The sequence below is a fragment of the Notamacropus eugenii genome, chromosome 2, assembly GCF_028372415.1.
Source record: "Notamacropus eugenii isolate mMacEug1 chromosome 2, mMacEug1.pri_v2, whole genome shotgun sequence".
NCBI lineage: Eukaryota > Metazoa > Chordata > Mammalia > Diprotodontia > Macropodidae > Notamacropus > Notamacropus eugenii.
In genome coordinates, this window is record NC_092873.1 from 243480783 (window position 1) to 243506035 (window position 25253).

A 25253-nucleotide genomic window follows, 5' to 3' on the forward strand; every position below is an offset into this window, starting at 1 on the left:
ATTTCTTACTCTCCCATATGCATCTGTTGCCAAGGCCCATCCATTTCACCTTTGCAGTATCTCTCAAATACAGCCTCTTCTCCCCGCTGACACTGTCGCTACCCTGGTCCAAGCCTTCATCACCTTATATCTGGACTAATGCAGTAACTTGTTGGTGGGGTCTGCCTGCCACAAATCTTTTTCCACTGAAATTCATCTTCTATTCAGCCACTAAAGTAATTTTCCTAAAGCATGGGGTTGACCAAGTCATTCCCCCCACACCCTCCCAAATAAAGTCAAGTGGCTCCCTATAATCTCTGGGATCAAATTCAAAATGCTCTTTGGCAGTCAAAGTCCATGAGAACTTTGGCTCCTTCTGGCCCCTTTCAGTTGTCTTACACCTTACTGCCCACTCATGTACTCTTCAATCCACTAACTGGCTTCCCAAACGCACACTCTCTCTCAGCTCTAGGTTTTTTTTTTCTGGTTATCTCCCATGTCTGAATTGTCCTCTTTCTTCCCTTATCTGCCTAGTGGCTTACCTAACTTCTTTTAAATGTCAACTAAAATTCTATATTTTACTGGAAGTCTTTCCCAACTCCTTTAAACTCTAGTGATTTCCTTCTTTTAATTATTCCTATTTACCTGTATATAGTGTGTGGCATTCAGGTGGCACAGAGGACAGACCACCAGCCTTGGAGTCAAGAAGACCTGAGTTCAAATCTGATCTTACACTCACTAGCTGTGTGACCATGTGCAACTCATTTAACTCTATTTGCCTCAGTCTCCTCATTTGAAAAATAAGCAGGAGAAAGAAATGGCAAACCACTAAAGTATCTTTGCCAAGAAGACCTCAAATAGGGTCACAAAGAGTTGGACACAACTGAAAAATGACTGAACAACAACATCCATTACTTTCCAAACTTCAACTGACAGATTTCCTCCCTACTTCATACAGATAAAGGAACAATTATCTATATGTGTGGATGATGCCAAAATATAAAACATACATTTTGACAGTGAACCTCTAAAATCAGATGAGTTGTTTCCATAAACCTGCTGGCAGACTGGATTTTGTCACACACATATCATTATTCTCATTAAAGGATACTGTATTGCCAGTCTAATGCCATTTCCCCAAACTGTGTTCCACAAAACCCTGATGTTCTACCTGATCAAAATGGGTTTTGTGAGAATATTCTGATGTTACTAAATATCTTATAACTAAATTATTAAATATAAAGCTATGTAAATATCAAAAATATTACATGTAACATTGTATTAGTAGGTAAGGTCTTCATTTCCTCTCTGTTGTTTCAGAATTTGTTTGAATTTTGCCCTTTATATCTCTGGAGGCATGGAATACACTTACAGCAGGATCACAGACTTAAAAAACTGTAGACTTAGAGCTGGAAGGAGCCTCAGAGGCCATCAATTAAGAGTTCTATCAGGATGTTTCAAGCCCTGAAGTGTACCATGGCTAATATCTAAGAAATTATTTTCCATGTATACTTACATTATGTTCTTATCTATTATTAACAACAGTTAAAATATTAGTAATTGATTTCCTTTAGTTATGTCAAAGGTCTTGGCAATGAAAACCAGTCAAATCAGTTTAACTTGCTGATTACCAAATATTAGCATGAAGTTTTACTATGTGACATTCACAGCTATCTGGAATGCATGATTATTATTATTATTAAACAGAGAATTCAGCAACAATATGAACTTTACCTCATTCACAGGAGAAAGTGGAAGGTTAGCCCTGGATGGCTGTTTGGTCCTAGATGCTTTTAGTGGTCGCTTGATTTGTTGAACTTCAAGTTTTCCAGTTGGTATGGATGAATAATGCCTCTTAGTAGACAATAGATTTAGCTTGTGATTCATTTTCCTCGAAGTACCAAAAGATTTCAGGGACAGTACATTCATTTTTTCAACTCTGCAGAACACAGTCCTCCACAGAGATATTATGTTTGCTGCTGACACTTTCCAGTTGATGTGTCCAAGAAATGAACATTTCAAACCACCAGCTGCTGTTTCACAACAGTAAAAACTCAAGTTCCTATTTACGGTCAGAGCCCTGCATGTTGTCTTTTCAAATTCTTTTAGTGGTTTTAGCGTTGGACGAAGAACTCTAGGGAGACTTTGGCATTGGCATATTTTTGCTAAAACGCAGGGAGATTTGGCCAGGTCTTGGAGGAGTTTAACTTGCATCACAGCACTCAAAACTAAATAAGAAAAAATTTCACAGTTTAACATTTAACAATCAACAAGTACTTATTGATAAAGAAAGGCAAAAATACTCTCCCTGCACTCAAGAAGCTCATATTCTAGTGGGGAGACAGTGATCTAGGAATATACAAGATATATACAATGCAACAAGCTGCAAAGGAAATGTTCTTTTTTGAGATCAGTAAAATTCTGAAGGAATAACAGAGAACTTAAGTGGAATCCAAAAGATATAATGTGTAACTTTAAATGTTCAAGCAATCAGCAAACATTTATTAAATACCAACTATGTACTAGTAATTGTGATAGGAACTGAGAATACAAGGATAAAAATGAAATAGTTCCAACCCTAAATAAGCTAACATTCTATCTTCACTTAAGATTGTGGGTCAAGCCTCAGTTAGGCTCCAGGTATAAACACAATAAAGATTTTTGGAACATAAAACACAATCGAAGTCAGCTTTTTAAAAGTACAAACTAAAAAACATCAATTGAAAAGAACAAGAGGACATTACTTGACCTCTCCTGAACAATCAACACTGCAAACAATTCTTGGAAAGCTTTCCCTTGAAGGGCAGTTAGAGATGAAGGTAAAGCATCTAACTTCAACTTTTTATGGGCTACGATTCACATCACAGAAGGCCTGGAGGGAAAATGGCCTCAATGCACTTTTGAAGGAACAGCTCAGGAAGAGATGATTCCCTTCCCACAATACCAAGCAGGCACTACCTCTTATCTCATCTTGTCCCCAGGGAGTGGGATCCCTAAAATTTCCCAGGTGAACTTCCACCACTAAAATATTCTTAAAAACACCCCAGCATAAGCAGCACAAACCAAAGTCTAATAAATCTTCTCATGACAGTGCAGGGGAGTGATGTCTTCTACAAATAAAGCACTTATGATGCAGGTCCACAGATCAGGTGATGACCCTATCAGGCTGTATCTGGTTCCCACAATAAGTCTGAATCATCTGAATGAAAACAACTAAGAGTTCATAGTCTTGCATGTAACTTCTCCTGGCATCTAAGGTGACACCAGGATTCACCCTGTACTGCTATACTTGTACTTCAGTGTTCCCTGATCCATCAGTCAAAATAAAGATGCAATAGGGAAGAGCTAGAAAGAATCAAGTAGGACCATACCCAATAATGGTCATGTTCAGATGAGTCCTCCTGAAAACTAGATCCAAGAAACTACTTCAATGGAGAGCCCTCCCCCCATTCTTGGGAGTCATACTGATTTATTAAAGACAGAGCCTCTGCCAGAGAGCACAGTCAACTTCCATAATCTGGGGTGTTGTGATGAAAAGCTGTTGTTTTAGAAGTAATTTGGGTGTTCTATGCATGATACCAGCTGCCTGGAGGTGGTATGGAAGATGAGAAACACAGCAAATGTGAAGGCAATGTGCTCAATCCTAGAACTTGTTCATCGTAAAATGGGTATCCTGAGCAGAGGCAATGGCAGAAGGGAACCCACAGGGAAAGAGGGAATAAGCACCTGTATGGTGCCTACCACATGCCAGGCAGTGTGCTAATAAGTGCTTTACAAATATCTCATCTGTTTCTCACAACCCTGCAAAGTAGGTGCTGTTATTATCCCTGTTTTACAGCTGAGGAAATTGAGGTAAATAGAAGTTATGTGCCTTGCCTAGGGACACACACTCAGTAAGTGTATGAGGCTGAATTTGAACTTAGGTCTCCCTGTATCTAGGGTCAGAGTTCTAGTCAATATGAGCTATCTGTCATGTTGAAGAAGGATGTATTCTTAAAAGGTTGTGACTGGCTGCCTCAGTAAGACTTAACTGGCACTACAAGTTGATATCCTGAATAAGTATTAACTGCAGTCTTGTCCTGTTGTGGGAGAGGAGAACCAGCAAAATCAATTTGTCAACTATAGGTATGTAGAGAACCACAGAGATCAGACCAGACTGATCCTTTAGAGTTATATACTCTGGAACAAGGAGCATATTTCTACCGTACACTAATCCGATACCTTTGACAACTCCTTTCTCTGATGATTGGCTGGAAATTAGTTGGGTTTTAAAATGTTATGGTGAACTTTGTTTACAATGTACTAAGAAGCTGTTGTGAAAGATATCGTCTGATGTTATGCAAGATCATGCAGGTTGTGTGCATGTGTCCATATCTTCAACCATGCAATCCTCTGGCTTGTTGTTAACTTTTCCATAATATAAAAACTTAAAACTTACTTGGAAAAAAATCCTACATTATGATTTGATAGGCATCGAGATTACAAATCTGCCTCTAGGCAGTTCTCAAGGTATGTAGCCATCTCAAGAAAATCACAACCATTCTCTGCTTGGGAAGCCTATCACATTACCTGAGCAGTTACTAACTTGCTCAGATTCTCTGCTCAAGCAACTGGACAGTTTTCTATAACTCCTCTTTTGATCTGCCTTTTTAGACTGTTATGACTCATTCTCCTGCCCATTTTCAGAACTTGCAGTGACTCTGTCACTCATGCAGGCATACACGAAAATTTGAGAGCAACAAAGGCCCTTAGAGATAATCTAAAAATTATGTCTTACCAAGAGTTACAAAGCATTCTTGGTTTTATCACAAGCCAGAATGTTTTCAGCAAATAAGAAATTTTAAATGCACAAACAGAAAATGGTAAAATAAGAACTCTAAAGACTCTGTCCTGTATCTCTGCTCTTATTTTTATACCTATTCCCTTGTAATGATCTCATTAACATTAAAGAATTCAAATGTTTCTATGTAGATGATTCCCAAGAGTGTCAATTATACACAGCCACACAGAGACAGACACAGACATGATATTCCAAAACTTTTAGTGCAGTTTGAAGCAACTAAAGCTTAAAATTACACTAAGATTTTTTTTTGAAACAGCTTCTGTGTACACTTAGATAAATGTGTGTGTACACACACACACACACACACACACACACACACACACACACACACACACACACACACACATATCCAGTCCCAAATGGTTTTACTCACTCATATGACCTTTTCCCTCTGGGACTAAGGAAGGTCTTCTCCTTTAACTTCAATTTTGAATTCCAGTATTGAATCTGACATCTCCACCTACAGTGGAAAGTGTGCTAAAGTTTAGAGACGTGAGTGGGAATCCTGACTCTCCTATTTAATTCCCAAGTGACCTCTGGCAAGTCACTTAAGTCTCTTGGACTGAAGTTCTCAACTGTACAACTAAGGGAATGGTCTCTGAGGTCCCTTGCAGCTCTAAATCTATAATCATATGTCTAAAACTAAGCTCATTATCTTTCTTCATTAAACCCACATCTCTTCCAAATTTGGTTATTTCTATGATGGCAACATTACCCTTCCAATCACTCAAGTTTGAAATCTGAATTTATCCTAGTCTTTTCTTTCTCTTACATCCCATCCTACTTGCCACATCCAATTAGTTGGCAAGCCTTATTGGTTTCCTCTCTACAAAACCTTTACCTTGTTCCCTGTGCTCACATACCACTACATTAACAGGTCCTCCCTCATCACATATTAAAGGATTTACTGCAACATGCTCCTAGTCTCTTCCCTCTTCAATCTATTCTCTACACAGCTGCCAAATTAATATCCTTAAAGCATAGGTCAATGGGTAGAAAACCTCTGTGACTTTTTTATCCCTCTAGGATTAAGAAAAATCCAAACTTTTCAAGGTGACATTTAAAAGTCTTCCATGGTCTAGCTCACTTATCTTTCCAGGAATATTTCATACGGCTCAATTTCATTTAAGGTGTGCTTTAGCATTCTAGCAGAGCTGTTTCCTAGACTCAACTTTCTTTTCAGCTATCCTTTCTGTACATTTACCTAGGCTGTCCTATCCTCCCCTCTCCCTCTTACAATCTTGGCTTCTTTCAACTTCAGCTCTTGTAACACCCTCAACAGTATTTCTTTTCTGATTCTAAACTCCCTTCATTCTCTCCCACCCTCTCCCCAAACCATCTGGGACTTACTTATCTGTGCATAAATTATAATATATCCATCAGTAGAAACAGAAGTTCCTTGAGGGCAGAGATTTTTTTTCTTCCTACAGGACATTTCATGTAATGTTTGCAGAGCTAAGGGTGAGATTCTAGAATGTTTCTTAAAATAAATTTAATGGTCTTTTTTTGGATGCCTGGTTTGTTTTCATGATTTGTAATTTTTTTTTACTAGAGCTAATGGGCCTCAAAAGCTGAAAGTGACTAGAGCACCAGGCAGGTCCTTTGAAACAGGATATTAGAAGCTTTATTCTTTAATGAGTTATCATTTGGGCTCAGACTTTTTTGTATTATCACTATTTCTCCCAGTGAAAACAGTGATGGATTTGGCATCATAGGAAGAACACAAAACTAGGAGTGAGGACCTTTGAGTTCAAATCCTTCTTTTGTTACATACTTGAGCATTATGAGACCTCTTTGTGTCTCAAATTTAATTATCTGTAAATAAGGGCATCAGGCTAGGTGACCTTTAAGGCAGAGGGGTCCTTAACTGGTGCTGGGGCCATGGATAGATTTCAAGGGGTTTGGTGATCTTGGTAGAAAAAAAAAATTTTTATTTTTACTAACTTTTAAATGGAGCTGAGCATTTTCTTCAATTATGAATTGAAACAAAACATTCTGAGAAGGGGTCTGAAGGCTTCACCAGGCTGCCAAAGGGTTCTTTTCCATAAGAGCTAGTATTTACAGAATGCTGTACATTTTGCAAAATACGAATTGGGGGTGCTATTATTATCCCTATTTTAGAGATGAGGAAACCGAGACAGACAGCAGTTAATTGATTTGCTCAGGGTCACAGAGGTAGTGAATGTCTGAGACCGGCTTTGAACTCTGGATCCAGGGCTCTATCCAGTGGGACACCTAGGTGACTTTAACATAAAAAAGATGCTCCTATTCTAAGGTGAGGGGCAGCTAGGTAGAGAAGTACAGAGCTTGGAGTCAGGAAGACTCATCTTTCTGGGTACCAATCCGGCCTCAGACACTGTGTGTCTCTGGGAAAGTCCTTTCATCTCTGCCTCAGTTTCCCCACCTGTCAAACGAGCTGGAGAAGGCAAGGACAGATGCCTACAGCATCTCTGCCAAGAAAACCCCAAATGGGGTCCCGGGGAGCCGGACACGACTGAAAAGACTGACCAGCACTCTAAGGTGGGGGTCCTGCCACCCCAGTCTGAATCTACTGGAGGGCCCTGGACAAGTCCCTTCACTTCTCAGAACCTCGGTTCCGCCCGCGATGACCTTCCAGCTCTCCCCCGAGCCCCGTCTCTTACCTCCCCAGGCAGATCTATCGGATCTGCGAAGGGACGTTTTGGATCTGTCTCCGCCCGGGGCCTTCACCTAGGAGAAGCCGGCGGGTCAGCGGGGGGTGGGGGTGGGGGCCGGATGGAGAGGCGGCCACGCCCACCGAGCGGTCAGGGCCCCGGGGAAGGAAGGGGTAGGCCGGGCTCGGCGGTTACTGACCTGGTCTACAGGGAGAGGAGACGGCGAGGCCGGCGGCTACAACGCTCACGTTAACCCGGAACCTCCTAGCTCTAAAACAGAGAGCCAACCCATCCCGCCTCCTCAGCCGGCTGGGTCCGCCGACCTTTGCACCCGCGCACGCACGTAGGGTGCGTGCCGCTCACGTGACAGCCTTGCCCCTCGCCCCCTCCGCCCCCTCCGCCCCCTCCGCCCCCTCCGCCCCCTCCGCCCCCTCCGCCCCCTCCGCCCCCTCCGCGGTCTCCGGTGGGGACTCGGAGCCTGCGCCTTGCAGGTGTCTGACTGTCTAGAAGCGGAGGCTGAATAAAGCTTGTTCAAAACAAAGCGTGCTCTCTATTTGTGGGCGGGGAGGAGGCGGGGTTTGGCGGCCGGGGTGGCGTATACCGCGCCCCGGACGTGGCCTTCTCCCTTCTTCGGGGCGTTCACCTGGCTTCATGTGGCAGGGGGAGAAGTTGGAAGGGCCGGTCGCGATGGATGCGCTTCCGCCTCGGATGTCGGCCAAGGATAAAGGGTTCGTTTCTTTTTCCCCTCTCTTTTCTAGCCCCTGCCCCCCTCCCTTTGCCCATAAATAGGGTCGGGCCCCTGACCCCTAGCACAGCCAGGCGGGTAACGGAGAGGAGAAAGGATGCGTGCCCTCTGCGGTTCCCAAGCGAAGACCGAGCTGGCACTGGCTGGCACGAGCCGGCTTCAGCCCCCCTGGGGTGACTTTAGGCAAGGCACGACCTCCCTGGACCTCAGTTTGAAGTCTCTCTTGGAAAGTTTCCTTTTTCCCCTCTTCTCCCTCAGGCTTCTTATATTCCGTTATTTTACTAGCGAGACCGCTTTTCTGAAGTTATTTCCCTTTAGTAGAAATTTCTTAAGTTTCTAAGGTAAAAGTGCGATGTAGGGAAAGAAAATTAGAGGGAAATTTGGGAGACCTGGGTTCTAGTTCTGGTTCTACCACCCACACGGCTGTGTGACCTTGGGCGAGTCATAGCCTAATCATCACAAGCTTGGATTATTATTGTGATAGCCTGCTGAAGGCTCTGCTGCCTCCAGTCTCTTCCTGTCCAGTCCATTCTCCAGACAGCCACCTAAGTGACTTTCTTCAATCGCAGATTCGACCGTGCCATCCCCCTACTCCACGAACTTCAGTGGTTCCCTACATTTGTGGGATCAGATACAAGATCCTGTTTGGTTCCAAACCCTTCATAACCTAGTACTCTCAGGCTCCCTAGTTTTCAGTCTCAGTACAGAACACTTTTCCCCCAGACATTCCCTTATCTCTGGACTGGACGTCTTTTCAGGCTGTGCTCGGTGCTGGAATGCACTCCCTCTTCATTTCTGCCTACTGTTTTAACAAGTAAAATCCCATCTTCTGCAGGAAACCGTCAGCAACTTAATTCTAGTATCTTTCCTCTTTTAATTATTTCCTGTTTGTATATATTTTGTTCTACGTGTTTGCTTGCTTATCGTCACTCCTTAGATTGTGAGTTGAGGGCAAGAATGTTCTTTTGCCCTTTTTTTTATCCACAGTGCTTAGCGCAATGCCTCACACATAATTGGAGCTTAATATTTATTGACTGACATGAAAACTATTTTGGATCTCATTTTGAAAATGAGATTAGATTAAATAATTTGTGAAGTTCCTTGCTGCTATACAATTACACGTTCTTGTAAAAATAACATTGGTGAACATTTTTAATGTCTTAAACTTTTGCAAAGCATTTAAAATGGTTTAATCATATTTCCTTTGAAAAATCCAAGGATTGATTCCTTGGAACAATCATATGCATGTTCATCATATTCATAACTTCTAGCTTTTAAAAAAACTTAGATTTTTTTCAAGTGATTATTAATAACCAATATCTTGGAGATTCAGAGCTTCCCCCAGCCCCCTTCTTCCAAAGTTCTGACTTTTATTGAGCTGTACTCATGCTTAGGTAGAGATTCTTTTGTCTAGAAAACCCAAGGCTGCGAGTGGTTCTCTTTACCCTCCCCTCCCCCCCCTCCCCCTCTCCCTCCCCCTCTCCCCTCCCCCTCCCCCCTCCCCCTCCCCCCCTCCCCCTCCCCCTCTCCCCTCTCCCCCTCTCCTCCCCCGTTCCCTTCTCCTCTCCTCCCCCTTTCCCTTCCCCTCCCCTCCCCCTTTCCCCTCCCCTCCCCCTTTCCCCTCCCCTCCCCCCTTCCCCTCCCCTCCCCCCCTTCCCCTCCCCTCCCCCCTTCCTCTTTCCCCTTTCCCGTAAACAAATTTGTCATCTATGATTGTGAAATGGAATAATACTGCTGTGTTGTAAAAAATGATGAACAGGTGTATCTTAGGAAACCATGGAAAGACTTGCTTGTAGAATTAAGAGAATATTGGATCTAGTGACAACAATATTGCTTTAAGAATAATTGTGAATGACTAGGGCTTTTCTAAGTATTATAAATATTCAAATCAACTACAAAGGACTTATGAAGGAAAGTACTATCCACCTCCAGCAAAAAAAAAAAAGTGATAAATAGAAATACTCGTAGTATGGTTTTACATATGTATATTTGTGTATGTATATACATTTGTGTCCTCTAGTTGAGAGTGGGGAGAGAGGAAGGCAGTTTCGAACTTAAAATGTAACCAAAAAATTTTAAATTAAAAAAAGGAAGTGGTAGGTTGGGGAAATAGTGGTCAACAGATAATGCCATAAAGAATTTAGTAAATTATGTACCTTAACAGAAAAGGAATGATTGATTTGGACTTTATTCCTGAGTAAGGTCTCTGTAGGTGTCTTTGACTCATCAGACCTAAATTCAGAATTAGTAAAGAACAAGATGAAAGAAATAATGAGGAAAAGACGTGTACAGTTAAAGCAGTGCTGAACCATTTAAATGAGTCTTTGAAAAAAATAGGAAAGGAAAAAGATGGAAAAACTCAGATGCCAGAGTTTCAGAGAAGGAGTGTCTCCAGGGTGGATTTGATGCACTTTGTGGTGCTGGGATCCCCTGAATGTAAGGGTACTGGGGAGTCTGCTATAAAAGAATTCAGGCATTCAGGCCTTCTTTCAGACAGAGTGGCGAGGTTTATTGTTTTAAAGCCAGTGAGAATCTGCAACTTAATGGGGGTAAAACTGATATTTATACACAAAAAAAGGACAGCGATAAGCTCTGACTGTGATTAAAGTGTGGTAGATAGCCTGGGGTAGGCCAGGTGCATCAGTGTAAGGGGTATTTAGTGGTCTGGAATCGGCCTAGAGCCACCGTCAATAGGGTGAGCCAGATGCCTTGGACAAGACACCTGTGATCTGGGCTGCTGAAATGTTATTCAGGGAGTGGGGTGCTTTCAGAGACTTGGTCTTTTCCTTTTAGGGGTCTAGTGCCAATTCCCCCATCAGGTAGATGAATGGCAGACCAGGAAGGATGGTATAGCCAGAATAAATTCCTACTGAAGAGAGTTTCATAGAATCTTGAATTGTTGAATGATTTGAGTGAGGCTTTCAAAGTGAGAGTTTAGAATTTGTAGTGGAAAGTGAGAGTATGCCAAGTCTACCTTCAGTGAGGGATAGAAAAGGAGATGGAGCAGCCAGCTTTGGGAGAATACCAGAGATCCAGAGTCCTTGGGAAAGCCTGGTTTCAGTTAATGCAAGGAGTGTAAAAGGAAGACATTGACCCAAAGGGGATAAAGGAAAGAGCAAGCAGGGGAAAATGCGGTTGTGTGGTGTTTTGGGGGTAGGGAATTAGGGCTAGGTGAATAGGTATAAAAGTCCTGGGGGACAGTATACAGAAGAAGGAATTTGCTTTTAGGTCAGTATCTCCAGATGATAGGTATTACCTTTGGGAGGTATACATGTTACCCATAAAGAAATGGAAGTGTCAGGCAGACAGGTCATTGGAGATTTACATCACCTATACCCTTGTACGTTTAGCTAAAATAGTAGTAAGAAAATGATTAGCTCTTCTACTAGATTCTAAACTCTTAAAATGAGACTTTTTTCCTGTTTAATTTTTGTATTCATGGTACCTTCTATATAATAGATATTGATAAATGTTTGCTGAAATAAGTTGAATAGCATACTATTTAGCTCTTATATTTCACCACTGTATCTCAAAATGGTATACATTGACATACTAATAATGACATAGCAAGTATGTGGAAAAGTAATTGTGAAGCGGAGATGTATTTTATGAGTGAGGAATACCAGATCTTTTACTGTTAATATCTTGTTACCACTAAATAACATACTAGTATGTATTACCTCTCTTTTTTAGATGTTTTGCATATTTTACAATGAAAAACCGAGCACCACAAATCCTAATAAAGGTTATCAATGCCTTGCAGCAACATAAAATTGGGTTCTTTGAGAAGCTGGGAGAGGTAAGGATTGTATGTTTAATAATTATCTTTTGATTAGTCATTAAACAGGAATCTGGTAAATGTTGCTAAATAAGTCTTTTGACTTCCGTCTTCTCTTTTAATAACAGACATAATGATACTGATGTGTTTTATTAGTAGTGGTTAATTTCTAAGATTGTATCATAAAAACCTATTTATCCTATAATTTAACTGTATGATGTATCTTAGTATTGACCTGAGTTCTGGGTGGTGGGACCATCCTTCTACCTCCTTTTTTAATATCCTCTCATTTCCCAGTATCTCTATTCTAAGGCTCCAATTGCTTTCATGATTCATTAAATATGCTAAGGATCATTGAGTTAGAACTGGAAGGGATCTTGGAGGTCTCTAGTTCAATACCCCAATTTTTCAGATGAGAAAAGTCTCTGAAAGGTTAAAAACTTTTCCAGGATCACAGATTTTAGTAGATGCTTAGGGGTCATCTTCCTACCTCTTCTAATATACTTATTGAAAATCGCAGCTTGAAACTCTGAACACATTTTTTCCCCATAGAAACTACCACTGTTTTTTGTGGTAGTTATTATATAGTGCTGTTGGTAAAGTGAGTGTTTCTCAAGGTTCTGTCCTGGACCTTCTTTTTCCCCTCAGTATTTTTGGTTAACTTTATTAGCTCCCATGGGTTAAATTATCATCTCTATGTGGATGACTCCCAAATCTAAAAATCCAGCCCCAGTGTCTCCCCAAGCTTCAGTCCTAGTTCTCTAATTGCTGTTTCAAACCAGATGTGTCAGAGACATCTGAAACTCAACATATCTTTCCTCTTAAACCTTACCTCTTCCAAACTTTATTATTTCTCTTAAAGGTACTACCATCCTTCTAGTGTCTCAGATCTGTAATCTTAGCATTATCCTGGACTCCTTTTCCCCACATGGCCACTCAGTTTTCAAATTTGTTGTTTTGTTTTGTTTTTTTTTACCTAAACATCTCCCATATCCAATCCTCTCTTTCTCTGATTACACAACTGTCACCTTAATTCAGGCTCTTATCATACCTCCCCTAAATTACTTCAGCAGCCTCCTCATTGGTTTCTCTGCCTCAATTCCCCCAACTCCCACCCTCTTACCTGAACCATTTTACTTATTTCTTGCCAAAGTCATTTTCCTTTCCCTAAGTGAGACATGTGACCAGAGGATAAGTAGAGCAGTTTTCAAAGGAAGAAAGCCAAGTTATCAGCAATCCTAACCATGACTACTTGGTTCTTAACTTTTTTTCCCTGACTGCTTGAAAGAACTTTGTTCTTTTTGTCCTGGAAGCTCTCAGTTCATTTTGAGGTTTCTTTCTACTTCCTTCTGTTCCACCATCTTTTCTGATTAGTACCTAATTTCAAGAGAGATTTCACTTCTCTCCCTCTCATTGAGTCCTTCATATCTCTTTCTTTCAGGTCCTTTTTCACAGATTCCTTCTAGTTCTTAACTTTTAAAAAAAAGTTTTGTCTTGAAGTCTATATAACCTAATCACATTCCTAAAGCAATTTAGCATTTAGTTATGCATTATTCCTTACTTGCATCCTGTTCTAGTTTACCTTCTTTGAGGTTCGGTTGCTTGGTCAGATGACCTCTCCAGTTGTATATTTCTCATCAGGAAAGATTAAAGAAAATTTTTTAACCTCATGTATGAACCATCTTTTTACATGACAAAATATGCTTCTTTTTAATGGGTAGACAATTTGGGAGCACAGGCCAGTTTCTCTCTCTCTCTCTCTTTTTTTTTTTTTTTAAACATTTGGCTTCTAATCCTTGTCCTTATAGAACCTTTCACACTTTGAATTGATTGTTTTTTGCTGATAATGTAAATTGCCTTCTCCTGAATGCTTGTGATCTCTTTTTGACATGGTAGCTCTAGAATTCATCAGCTCCATTTCTGAGCTAGTTAAATGAGTTCTATTTTCTTTTTGTCCTGAAGGCTTTCTCAGTTTGTGCTGTGCCTTATGTTTCTCTTATTTGTGTGTAATTTTCTTGAATGATTTCTTAGTATGTGATTTTCAGATTCTTTGTTTCTTCATGCTTTTTTTTCACTTGGAGAACTGTAATCCTTTAATTGTCTTGTTAAACTCTGTCATCAAGTTCTCTTGCTTGGGTTTATAAAGGTTTTTCCTCAGTTTTTCCATTTAACAATTTTTATTCTTCATCTCTTCATTTTTTGTCTCTTTGAACCACTCTGCCCCTCAGAGAATCTCCTACTTCTTTGAGATTTTCCTGTCCTTTAAGCATCATCACTTCTTATTTTCATATTCTTACATTCTTCCTTTAAGTCTTAAGAGCTACCAGATATTTCCTTCTGTCTCTTATACATATGTATCTCCTACAGACATTGTAGCGTAATGGACAGTGTCGACCTTGGAGGCAGGGTTCAAATTCTGCCATAGGCAAGTCACTTAAATGAGAGAGCTGTATTTTCCTCATCTGTAGAGAAGGTGGATAATACTTGTGGTTCCCTATTTCATCAAGTTGTTTTGAAGCCACAGTGAGATAATTTATGTAAAATGTTTTATGGATTTTGATATATATAATATATATGTATCGAATCCTACCTATATGTAAGTTATTGGGGCTACTCTAAATCTCTCTTGAAGTTTCTAGCATATTTCGTCCTCTTCTAGGGGTATAGTTGCTGATATTGTAGTCTTTATTTTCTTAGTTATTTCTCTTTGCTTTCTTTTATTCCATAGTATCTATTCATTGGATTTGGTTTTCTTTTCTGTTTATTTTGTAGTCTTTCTGTTAATCTTTGTTTCACAGCTAACACACAGGAGGTACTGGAGTTTTCAGATTCCAGCTTCACTCTTCATCTGGTCAGACAGGCAGAGAGCTTCGAAAGGGTTAATAATCAGCTTTATAGGCTAATCTTCTCAAATAGTTGCTGGGAGAACTAGCTCCTGCAGCATTCTCTCATAGCCCTTCTTTCAGGGGCTGGGTGAGAAGGAGTGGGGCAACTTCCCCTACATCTTCATCTTCTTGGGGTCAGGTGCAGCTTGTGCACACCCCTAAATACCCTTAAGCTTCACTGGGGTTGAGGCACACACAGATTTCCAGCTTGTGCATTCAACCCTAAGCTTCCTCGGTTACTGATCACTGACCACCTGTTTTGTAGGGCAGCAGACAAAGAAGGCATCTTGCCAACATTAAGCTTACAGGTTAACTTTAGCAATAACACCGTTTTGTGCAAGCATATCAATTATGTCACCCCCTGTCTCACGGCCCAGTTGACACCTGGAAAGTAGGTATTCCCATGGCCCTGGATCCCGAGAAACCAACTCTAAGGAGGAGAACAAAATCTTCCTTACATACAGTCTTCTACTGATTTATTTTCTTTTGTTCTCTTATCATATTTGTCGCATATATTTGAGCTGAGTATGGGGGTTTGGGTTTCATCCCAACCACACAATTCACTATCTTGGTTATTATCATCTGGTATTGGGTTTTCCTGGAGTATATTTATGGATTTATATGAATCTGCATGAAGAGGAAGTGATTAGGAACTTCAGAATTCTAGATTAAAACATGGTTCATTCTAAACAGCTTTTGGCAGCTATAAAATCCAGGACTCTGAAAAAGTAATTTTGTTTTTTGATTTTCAGATGCCTAAAAATATAATTTATGAAGAATACAGTTTGTGAAAAGGTATTTTTTATTCTCTTTTCCAGGTAGGCACTGAAGCAGAGGAGAAATTTATTTCTCTTCTTTCTAAGTTATTAAGTGAACTACAAACTGATGAGCCATTACTACCTTTGATTGATAACCGGGTTGATACTGAGATATGGAACCAATACCTGGAATATCACCATAGTCTTTTAAATGAAAATAATAAAAAAATAAGCTGGTTTCAATCTCCTTGGTTGTATGTAGAGTGTTACATGTACCGTAGAGTTCATGAAGCATTAATGCTAAGGTAAGTTAATAACTTGTCAAATTATATGTTACTTAATATATTTTAAGATTAAGATGCTCTCTTTTTTTCTTTTTTCTTTTGGTAGAAAGGTAGAGTAGTATGGTAGAAAGAGCTAACCTGGAAGCCAAGGAATCTTGGATTCAAATCCTGCCTCTTAACACATTGTGTGACCCTGAGCAGCTTAATTCAGTGTTCTCTGTAAATTTCTAAGATTTATAAATTGCAGAGAAAGTGATGACCTGCACTGATAGCGATGAAATCACAGGTCCAGTCCCAAACTTTATCTCCTATGCTCTTTAAAACTGTTTAGACATATAAAAGCTCACTGACTAGATTTTATTAGTGAAATGTAAGTGAGTTTCAGGAAGTTTTCAGAATGATGTTTCTTTAAAATTATATTATATTATTATAATATATATATATATTATAATAAATGTGTTATTATGCTGGGTTTCATTGAAATGTATATACTTCTTTGAGATTGTGCCTGGCATTCCATTTTAAAATTCTTTTAAAAATTGATTGCTTTGTTTATTTTATGTTAAAAGTTTATTTTCCCATAAAGTACAAATTCATAGCTTTTTCCCAAATTTCGATGCAAGCCTAGAGTATAGACTCAATCTGACTTTTTCAATAACTAAAAAATATAAAAACAAAACAGTAAATTTTCTAACAGTAAAAAAAAAATAGGCAACATTTCAGCATTTGTTTCATAAAAGAAAACATGAGACCAGTACATTACCGTGTCATGTTCGTTACACTGTCTAAAATCCACCTAGTCCAAAAAAAAATACTAAAGGTCATGACATCTTTCACATTTGTTCATTGTTCCCATTTCCCAGCATCCTGGTTCAAGCCTTCTTCCTGCTTTCATTCTCTTTACCCTTCTAATCCATCTTTATTCCTTTCCAGAAAAATATTTGATGGAGATTCTGCCTAATCACTCCTTTGGTCACATGTCATCAGTGACTGTTATTGCCTTCTGAATCAAATTCTTTTGCTTACTCTAAATGTTCCTTCCCACAGCTTTGCCATGTTCCTTTGTTTTGAGCCTTAGCAGAAAGAACTGTCTTTCATGTACTCTCTAGGCAGTAACCAAACTGTAGGTGCCTTGCTGAGCTCTCCTCTGGGTCTTTGTCTCAGGCTGTTGCTGTGGCTTGGAGTGTCCTTCCTCAATGTGGCCCGCTCCTCATATTGTAACCCTTGTGCTTTTGTAACAGTGAATGTTGTTTCATAACCATTGTACTTACTCTGTATTGTTTATTTTTGTTTTTGCTGTGGTGTATTATCCCTCTACTTGAGTACGAGGTGGTTGAAAGCAGGGAATGTAAAATGTTTATATATTGTATCTCCTGCACTGCCAAGCATAGTACTCTGCTTATAGTAGGCAAATTATAACATTTTATGGTTTACAAATTCATTTACATGGTATCTCATAACAGCTGTCAGGTATGTCAATTTTACAGATGAGGAAACTGAGGTGGGGTGAGCATTTAAGTGACTTGCCCAGGATAACACAGACACTAAGTGTTCTGTTCTTCTTTGTTCCAAGCCCAGCACTATCCATGGTACCACCTTGTTGATTTCACGCAGCGAATCCTAATTCCTGCTTTTGGTATTTGAATTTCTTTTTTTTCTGTTGTTAAGGTGCTTTTTTAATGGACTTCAAAGAATTTAAATGTTTAATGGAGTCTACCTTTTCTCCTTCATTTTCAAATTTTGCTGCCTATAATTAATTTGTTCCTTAGTCTGCAACGTTACTCATCATACCATTTTATAAATGATAGCATATCATTTGTTCAATTCATGTGTTTGTAATTGACATAATAATCTGTGATGCTGAGTGAACATGTGAAAAATTGTTAAGGAATCTTATGGTATTGATTCAGAGTTCTTTGAAGGAATGGAACTCAAAGGACCTATCTTCATATTTCAGCGTACGGTTTTAGTAATTACACAAATGTTGTCAAATGGCTCCTTGGTTTCTCTTTTTTTCAAGTTGGGTTCGGGATAAGATATTTTGTAGGAAAGAGCCACAAGGACAGTTATGAGGGACATTCATAGCAATTGCTTTCATTTCTATTACCAACACAAAGTTATTGATGATGAACCTCTGTGTAAAAGAAATGGTAACAGCCTGTGGTACAGGATACTCTTCCCTGATGGTTAGTGGTTTTAGTTCCAAATTGACTTTTTTTTGGAGACAGTACTCTTAGTGAAGAGGTAAGAGTTCAGATCCTTAGAGTGTACTTGTTTATATTTTAACCCTATACTCTTCAGGGGGATAAAACCCTACTACCCTTTAGCATTTTTGCAGGTCCTAAAGGACCAACACTAATTTTGTAATAGTTGCTTATCTGTAAGTCAGAGGTAAGAATCAAAAATTTCTTAGTCATTTATGACATTTAATGTAAGACGTGTTTTTCAGATGCTCAAAAAATGACAACTAAATGATGTTATTTTGAATTATATAAACCATAGAGTAGAAGTTAAACAAGCAAATGGATGTTTTTCTTCAAAGTCACATTGGGATTTAGTATACTTATTCCAGTCATACTGTTATCACCAAAAACATTGTGAAATTCCTCTTTTGGAACTGCTTTCAGAATAGTTTATGAGCCATACAAGAAGAGTCTCACTATCTCATGGTCCTGCCTCATTTTTGAATCAAGATGGTATTACTTAGTTCTATCCAACCCTTTACCAGACTTGGCTCCAAAGGACTTTGACTGTTTCCAAAAATTAAATCTACCATTAAAAGATGAAGATTTGCCACCACTGAAAATATTCAAAAGACTGTGTTGTGTGATCTAAAGAAAGTAGTACCAAGAGGAAATTCAAAAAATATTTAGAGCAATGATAAACATTGGAACAAGTATATATTTCTCTAATTTGACTGCTTTGAAGAGGAAAAGACCCCCAGGGTTTCTGGTCAAAACAGAAATAATTGCTATTTATATTCCTTCTAAGCCAGTCTTGGCCCAAACAGTGTTTGTTGGGACCTATTGTTGGCCAACCTAGGAGAGCCTGATTGTTCTGGAGTTAACGTTAGTCTTTAAGAAAGGGAGACAAAGAATTTCAGATATTAAAATGTACTTTCCCTTTGGGCAGAGCTCTAGTTGGTAAGGGTGTGATACATAGGTAATCAAAACTTGGGTAAACCACATTATATTATATATATATTTATTATATTATTTATTATTATGTTATATTTTATAATATACCATGATTTTATATATTAACAAGTATAATATATATATAATTTAATAATATATTGTATATATTAATAAATGTATAACAATATATATTAATTTAAATTATATTGACCATATAATAATGTTAAGGCAGCTAGGTGGCTAAGTGGATAGTGTTGAATTTGGACTAAAGAAGACCTGAGTTTGAAATTCTCCCGGAAGACTTAGTTTTCTGACCATGGGCAAGTCAGTAACCCCTTTCTGCCTTAATTTGCTCATCTGTAAAATTGGAATCACAGTAGCACCCACTCACAGGGTTGTAAGGATAAGTACAAGAATATAAACCTGAATACTGTATAATATAATGTTGGTTTTTGTCATTATCTTAAGACAGTAGCTTTTCCTTGTACCCTTGTGCTTCCTGACTTTTTGAAAATTTTATCCAAAGAACTTGACAAATAAGGAGAAAACACTAAATTATTCAGTATTGTATATTGGCAAGGGCTATGGTTTGTCAGAGTAAGCTTTTAGGATTATGTATAGAAGATTTGTTTCTTTTAAGAATTGACTATTGAATTACTAGGATAATATTAGCAACTATTTAAATTTTTTTACACTTTATTTTATTTGTTTTTATTTTTATATTTCTTGTTTCTTTTGTCCCATTTTAGTTCACCAGCCTGTGACTTGGATGTGTTTAAAGAACCAAAAAAACAGAATTTCTTGGAATCACAGGAAGCTATTATGAGTTTATGTAGTTACCTACAAGAGTTAAAAAGGTTTGAAAACCTAGATGAAAATCAACTAAAGGATGAGTTTTGTAAACTCTTGCAGGTAAATGTTAACACTGTTTCTCCCCCCACTTCCTTTTTTCCATGTGTGTACACATATACACATATATGTATATTTTTTATTTGTAGTTATAAAAAGTTAATAATTTTCTATATATTCATAAGTATATTTAAATTTGCCAAGTCATTTAAGGCCAGTCATACATACCTGTAATGGAGTCCTTAAAACAAAAACAAGATGTTCCTGACTTTAACTTCACCGCTTAATAGATATACATCTTTGTTTCTCAAGTTTGTTTACCTCTCTCTAATAGTACTCAATCTGAAAGAATGATGCTTCAGGAATTAAATCTTAGACATATAAGTTCAAACAGTAATTTTAATTTTTGCTTAGGCCATAGAATGATCTTTCCCACTTAAACAGCTCATTACAGTAATTTAGATGTTTTAATATTAACCACTAGCCTTAAATCTGTTGCTTCCATGTTGCTGCTGGCTCTGTTTCTCTGAAAGCACCCATTTAAGGCCTGTCCAAGGATGACAAAATCCTAGGAATGAAGCTTGGAAATTCACAGTAGGTTTGGACATAATTTTATTAATGTCAAATTGTAGCAATAAATTAGCTTGTAAATGAAAATTTATTAAACCTTCTTAACACAGGAGATTTTTCCAAAATATTTCTTTCTAAAAGGATTTCCCTTTCTTCAAATCAATTTAAAAATTTATCCTGATGTTAAAAGGACTAATCACTAAGCTTTTATGAATTAGGTGGAAACCACTAAAATGATGGATATATCTCTACTAGACCTTAAAGCAAAATAAATCTTTAAAGTTAGAATTTATCTGGACAAAGAAAATACCACCCCCAGCTGTACCAGACCACTTCCAACCTTGGGCCTTCTAGACAGAAGAATCTGTCTCCACCCAAATTTGAGTAGAATACAGTGGGCTTCCCTACTTTACAGTAAATTATTTACAAACTTGGATGGGGTTGATCAGGATTAGAGTCAATGAAATCTTATTATCAGTAATCTTATTATCAGTAATCTTGGCAGAATACATTTTACATTAAAATGTAGCTCCTTTTCTAGTTTTACCTTCTCAGATTACTTATGTATGTATATGTGAATATGTGAATATGTAGGGAGATGCACAAATGCTTCAATAAATCTGTGATCTCATAAGTATGGATATTTTTCCATCAATGCAGATTATTACCTACCTGTATATCATCACATATAATTCTTACTCATATTTTCCCATAAACCCTCTGTAGAGGAGGCATCTACTCCTTTGATCCTTACTATATACATGTCAGTACAGTGTTTGGGCTTGTTTCTCTTCTATCCCTCACTTTGGTTATATAATTAGTCCATCTCTGTGTTCTAGAAGTTCAGCCTTGTAAATTAGTTTATCCATTCCTATTTCCAACAAAATGTTTCACCTGTGCAACCTAAGCAAGTTTTGCTTGGACATAGAAAGTTAGATTCTGGTTGCAGACCTTTATTTTGACCCAAGGCCTATATGTAATATGACTCTAGTCAGCTATTTTGTTTTGCACACTACTAAATTCTGGAGATGTGGGTGAGGCTGTCTGTAAAACCAAGATAATCCATCAATAACATAAATCTGCTGCTGACTGTGGGAAGCTTGTAATCATAATTACTGAAATAATATCTTAATGGAATCCTCTCACTTTCAGAAACTGATTTCAGACTAGATTGAATTTCTACTCCTTGTTTAAACAGATGTATAAGATTAATTAAAAGAGGTAATGGAATGTTTGTTTGATGGGAATACTTCAGAGTTTGTATAAAATTATATAACTTTTTCCCACCCTCTAAACTGTACTTGTAAATTAAGGACAGAATTTTAAAACAAAAAAGCTCACCCTTTGTTTCATTCCTAATCTTCTTCACCACAGCTGTCTTCCCAGCCTAAATCACAAAGGGATATGGGATGTATGGGGAGAGGGCTTCCCATTTTTTCTACCAGTTTTACTTAGTGTCCCCCAACTACCACCCTAGTCAGTCAGAGCCAAGGGGCAAAGAGAGGAGAGTTTACCTGAAACTTATTTTTAATGTCCAACATTACCCTGAAAGACTAGTGTGATAGTTTACATTGACTATTGAGAGGTGGCACAGTAGACAGAGAGCACCAGCCCTGCAATCAGGAGAACCTGAGTTCACATCCTGCCTCATTAGCAGTGTGACCCTGGACACTTAGCCATGATTGCCTCCAACAAAACAAATACATAGAATATTGAAAATTAACTGCGATTTTTCCTTAAAAAAACAAAACTCAATTCTAATTGAAATGGTCTACAATGATAAAGTATTAATGCCATTATGTGTTATTTGATTTTTATTGGAGGTAGGGTTAGTAATGAAGAGAAATATTTTAAAATAGTATTTTAAACAATTAGGTATTTGAGCCTTTTAAAAACTATTTTAATCAATTTTCAGTATCTTAAATGGGGAATAAATGGGGAAAAATTTGCTTTTCTACATACAACAGTGATTGACTGCCTGAATTGTTTTCTCTTGTCTGTTTTTCTAATTTCAAAACAATTGGTTCTGACATGAAAAATGCTATCAGTTTAACTGAAATATTGTCAATGGCATAGCAAAATGATTTTTCATGTGAAGATTAGTGAATACATTGCATTTGAATTGCATGGAGGAACCATCATGACTTTTGCTACTAAAGATGAAGCCTTTGAAGTATTTGAATTGTTTCTCGATAATGAACAATAATGATCATTTTATACTTTCTTTCAGGTTTCGTTATGGGGAAATAAGTGTGATCTGTCACTTTCAGGTGGTCAGAGTAGCTCTCAGACATGTAGTCCACTGATAGCTTTGGAAGACCTGAAACCTTTCATTTTAGTGAATAATATGGACCACCTTTGGTCACTACTTATAAACAGAAAGAAAATGAGGCAGACATTTCCTGCTACTAGAGTGGATTTTGTCCTGGATAATGCGGGGTTTGAACTTGTTACAGATTTGATAATGGCAGACTTTCTGTTAGCATCTAAGTTGGCTACTGAGATCCACTTCCATGGAAAAAGTATTCCCTGGTATGTTTCAGATACTAATAAAAATGACATTAATTGGGTGATTGAAGAATCAAAAGCTTCTAATACTAAGTGCATGTTTGAGTGTGGAGTTAACTGGGAGAACTATTTTAAAAAGCATGCATGGGTTTACCAAGATCATATGTTTTGGACTCTGCCTCATGAGTATTGTGCTATGTCTCAGGTTGCTCCTGACTTGTATGCTGAACTACAGAAGTCAGATTTAATTCTTTTCAAAGGTGATTTGAACTATAGGAAATTGGTAGCAGACAGAAAATGGGGGTTTACAGTTCCATTTCATAAGGCTTTGAATGGCTTCTATCCTGCACCTCTCTGCAGCATAAGAACAGTAAAAGCTGAAGTTCAAGTTGGTCTGGAACCTGGTCAAGGGGAAGAGATTGCTGTTACTGATCCGAAGTGGATGACCCTTGGAAAATATGGTGTATTTCAGTTTGATGGGACAGTTTGATTTGGCTAATGGGCCTTTTAAACCTTTAAAGAGAAACTCGAACACAGCACATTTCCTCCCTAGAAAAGTAATTTTAAATTTTACTAGATTCTTGAGGTTCAGCTGCTTTGGGAGTCTTTAAAGACATTTCATTTCTTACTATTCGTTGAAATTTTATGTTTATCATTCAGTATTTCAAGTGGTTCGAAGAAGTTACTGAGACAAATGAAAAAATTGTATTTTGCTTTTATAGCTAAATACACTTATTTCCATTTAATTTTTGCCATTTGAAAATATAGTAAGTTACATGATACTTAATATTTTGGGAAATCTTAAAATTATTTTTACTTCTTTTAGACTGCTGAACACGTCTTGTAGTGGCATAATATTTAATTTATCTACTCTTAGGATGAATTTCTTAAAACTGATGTTTGAACCTCAGGGAAGTAGAAAATTAACTTGAAAGTATTAATAATTTAGAGGAATTGCCTTTTGTACTTGAATTTCTCAATGATAGGAGCATTCATAGGCATTCTGCATTCTTATGCAGGCATTTAGTTTTTGAATGAAGTTTGTTGAACTACAAAAATTAACCAGACTGGAAAGATATGTATTATTGAAGAATATGACATCTTTTTCATGTTTGTGGATTACATCCATGGAACTAAAAGATATTTTGATCAAATTGTCTAGAAATGAACAAATTGCTTTTCTGGAATTTATGTTCTACCTGCTAATTGGTTATAATAGACTTTGCCCCTCACTGAAATAGCATTTATTCTCATGCTTTGAATATGGAAAGATGTCTTAGCTGTTTTAGAAAGTATCACCATTTTACCACCTTGGTTTGAAAATATTAACTGAATTTGTTTTCTGGGGTTTTGTTTATAAAATAAATTGCATTAGAATTCCCTTTGGTTTTGTTTTCTATCCCAGAGAGTTAAAAATAAACAATTAAAAGAACAGGTCCATGCAGGGAACTAATAGTGCATCAGAAACACAAAAGCAGGCCTTGTACAGTGCAATTTCCATGAGATTAGCTTAGCTTCCTTTCTTCCTACTCAGCTAAAAAAAATCTGTGTTGATATTATATGTGTAAAATAACAGCTAATTTTTTCTCTGTATATTTTCATTTATGTATGATTCTTTTCAAAGATAAGTTATTGTGCATTACAAAGTGCATTTTAAAATAAACACAATGTCAGCTATTAGCAGTTCGGTTAAATAAAGTATAATACTTACAAAGAATTTCAGAACTGTGAAGTTACTTTTTACTTTTCAAGTTTTCTGAGTTTGCCAATTTCTAAACAGTGTAAATTGCTATAATAAAATTTGCATTTGAAAAAAAATTGTTTTCCTGTTTTGTTCCTAAATTATGTGGCATGACCTTTGGTTCTTTTTTAAAAAAATAATCTTATTGATGCTTTTTCTTTATTTTGCAACACTCTCTTTTCCCATTCTACCTTGCTTCAATTGGCACCCTCTTTTGTCAATATAGTGCAGCTAAAGAAATCAATACTTTGTGAATATCTGGATATGTATGCTTCCTTCTACAGGTGGACCTCTTATCAGACAGAGGAGGCATGCTTCACCATCATTCTTCTGAAGTCATGGTTTGACCCTTGTTTTTAAATTGTTTTTAAAACAAACATTAACAAATATGAATTTTTACATATTAAAAACAGGAAAAAAGATTACATTTGAATTTGTGACTTCCTACAGTTTTGGTTTCTATCAACACTGCCTGTCTTGTCTGTTTCCTTTTCTGAATTTCTTCTGCATGTTTTATTGACGATGTTTTCATCACTATCATCA

General features: G+C 37.7%; 2 protein-coding genes across 4 annotated transcripts in view; one reads left to right on the top strand and one right to left on the bottom strand.

Annotated features, from left to right (window-relative positions):
* RMND1 (required for meiotic nuclear division 1 homolog) overlaps positions 1–7818 on the bottom strand; it is a 47580-nt gene extending 39762 nt beyond the window's left edge. Inside the window, exons 1-3 of one of the 3 annotated variants that reach the window (XM_072643704.1) lie at positions 7655–7818; positions 5196–5282; positions 1714–2207 (exon numbers count right to left, since the gene is read on the bottom strand). In XM_072643704.1, the coding sequence (XP_072499805.1) occupies positions 1714–2207; positions 5196–5199 (498 nt within the window). In that variant the 5' untranslated portion in view covers positions 5200–5282; positions 7655–7818. Of the gene's footprint in view, positions 1–1713; positions 2208–5195; positions 5283–7464 lie in introns of all 3 variants that reach the window. The other 2 variants (XM_072643705.1, XM_072643706.1) reach the window with 2 other exon arrangements.
* A 174-nt stretch (positions 7819–7992) lies between these two features.
* LOC140527058 (damage-control phosphatase ARMT1-like) lies at positions 7993–24686 on the top strand. The gene is made up of 5 exons (XM_072643708.1): positions 7993–8183; positions 11894–11999; positions 15682–15926; positions 19792–19954; positions 22692–24686. Exons 1-5 carry the CDS (start codon positions 8107–8109, stop codon positions 23457–23459), a joined length of 1359 nt encoding a protein of 452 aa, XP_072499809.1. The 5' UTR covers positions 7993–8106; the 3' UTR covers positions 23460–24686.
* The last annotated feature ends 567 nt before the right edge of the window (positions 24687–25253 follow it).

What these genes read in the sequence shown, in the direction of transcription:
- LOC140527058 (XM_072643708.1), top strand. Translation starts at nt 8,107, where the DNA reads ATGTGGCAGGGGGAGAAGTTGGAAGGGCCGGTCGCGATGGATGCGCTT. An exon ending in ATGTCGGCCAAGGATAAAGG is followed by an intron (nt 8,184 to 11,893) that starts GTTCGTTTCTTT and finishes TCTCTTTTTTAG; the next exon opens with ATGTTTTGCATATTTTACAA. An exon ending in TCTTTGAGAAGCTGGGAGAG is followed by an intron (nt 12,000 to 15,681) that starts GTAAGGATTGTA and finishes TCTCTTTTCCAG; the next exon opens with GTAGGCACTGAAGCAGAGGA.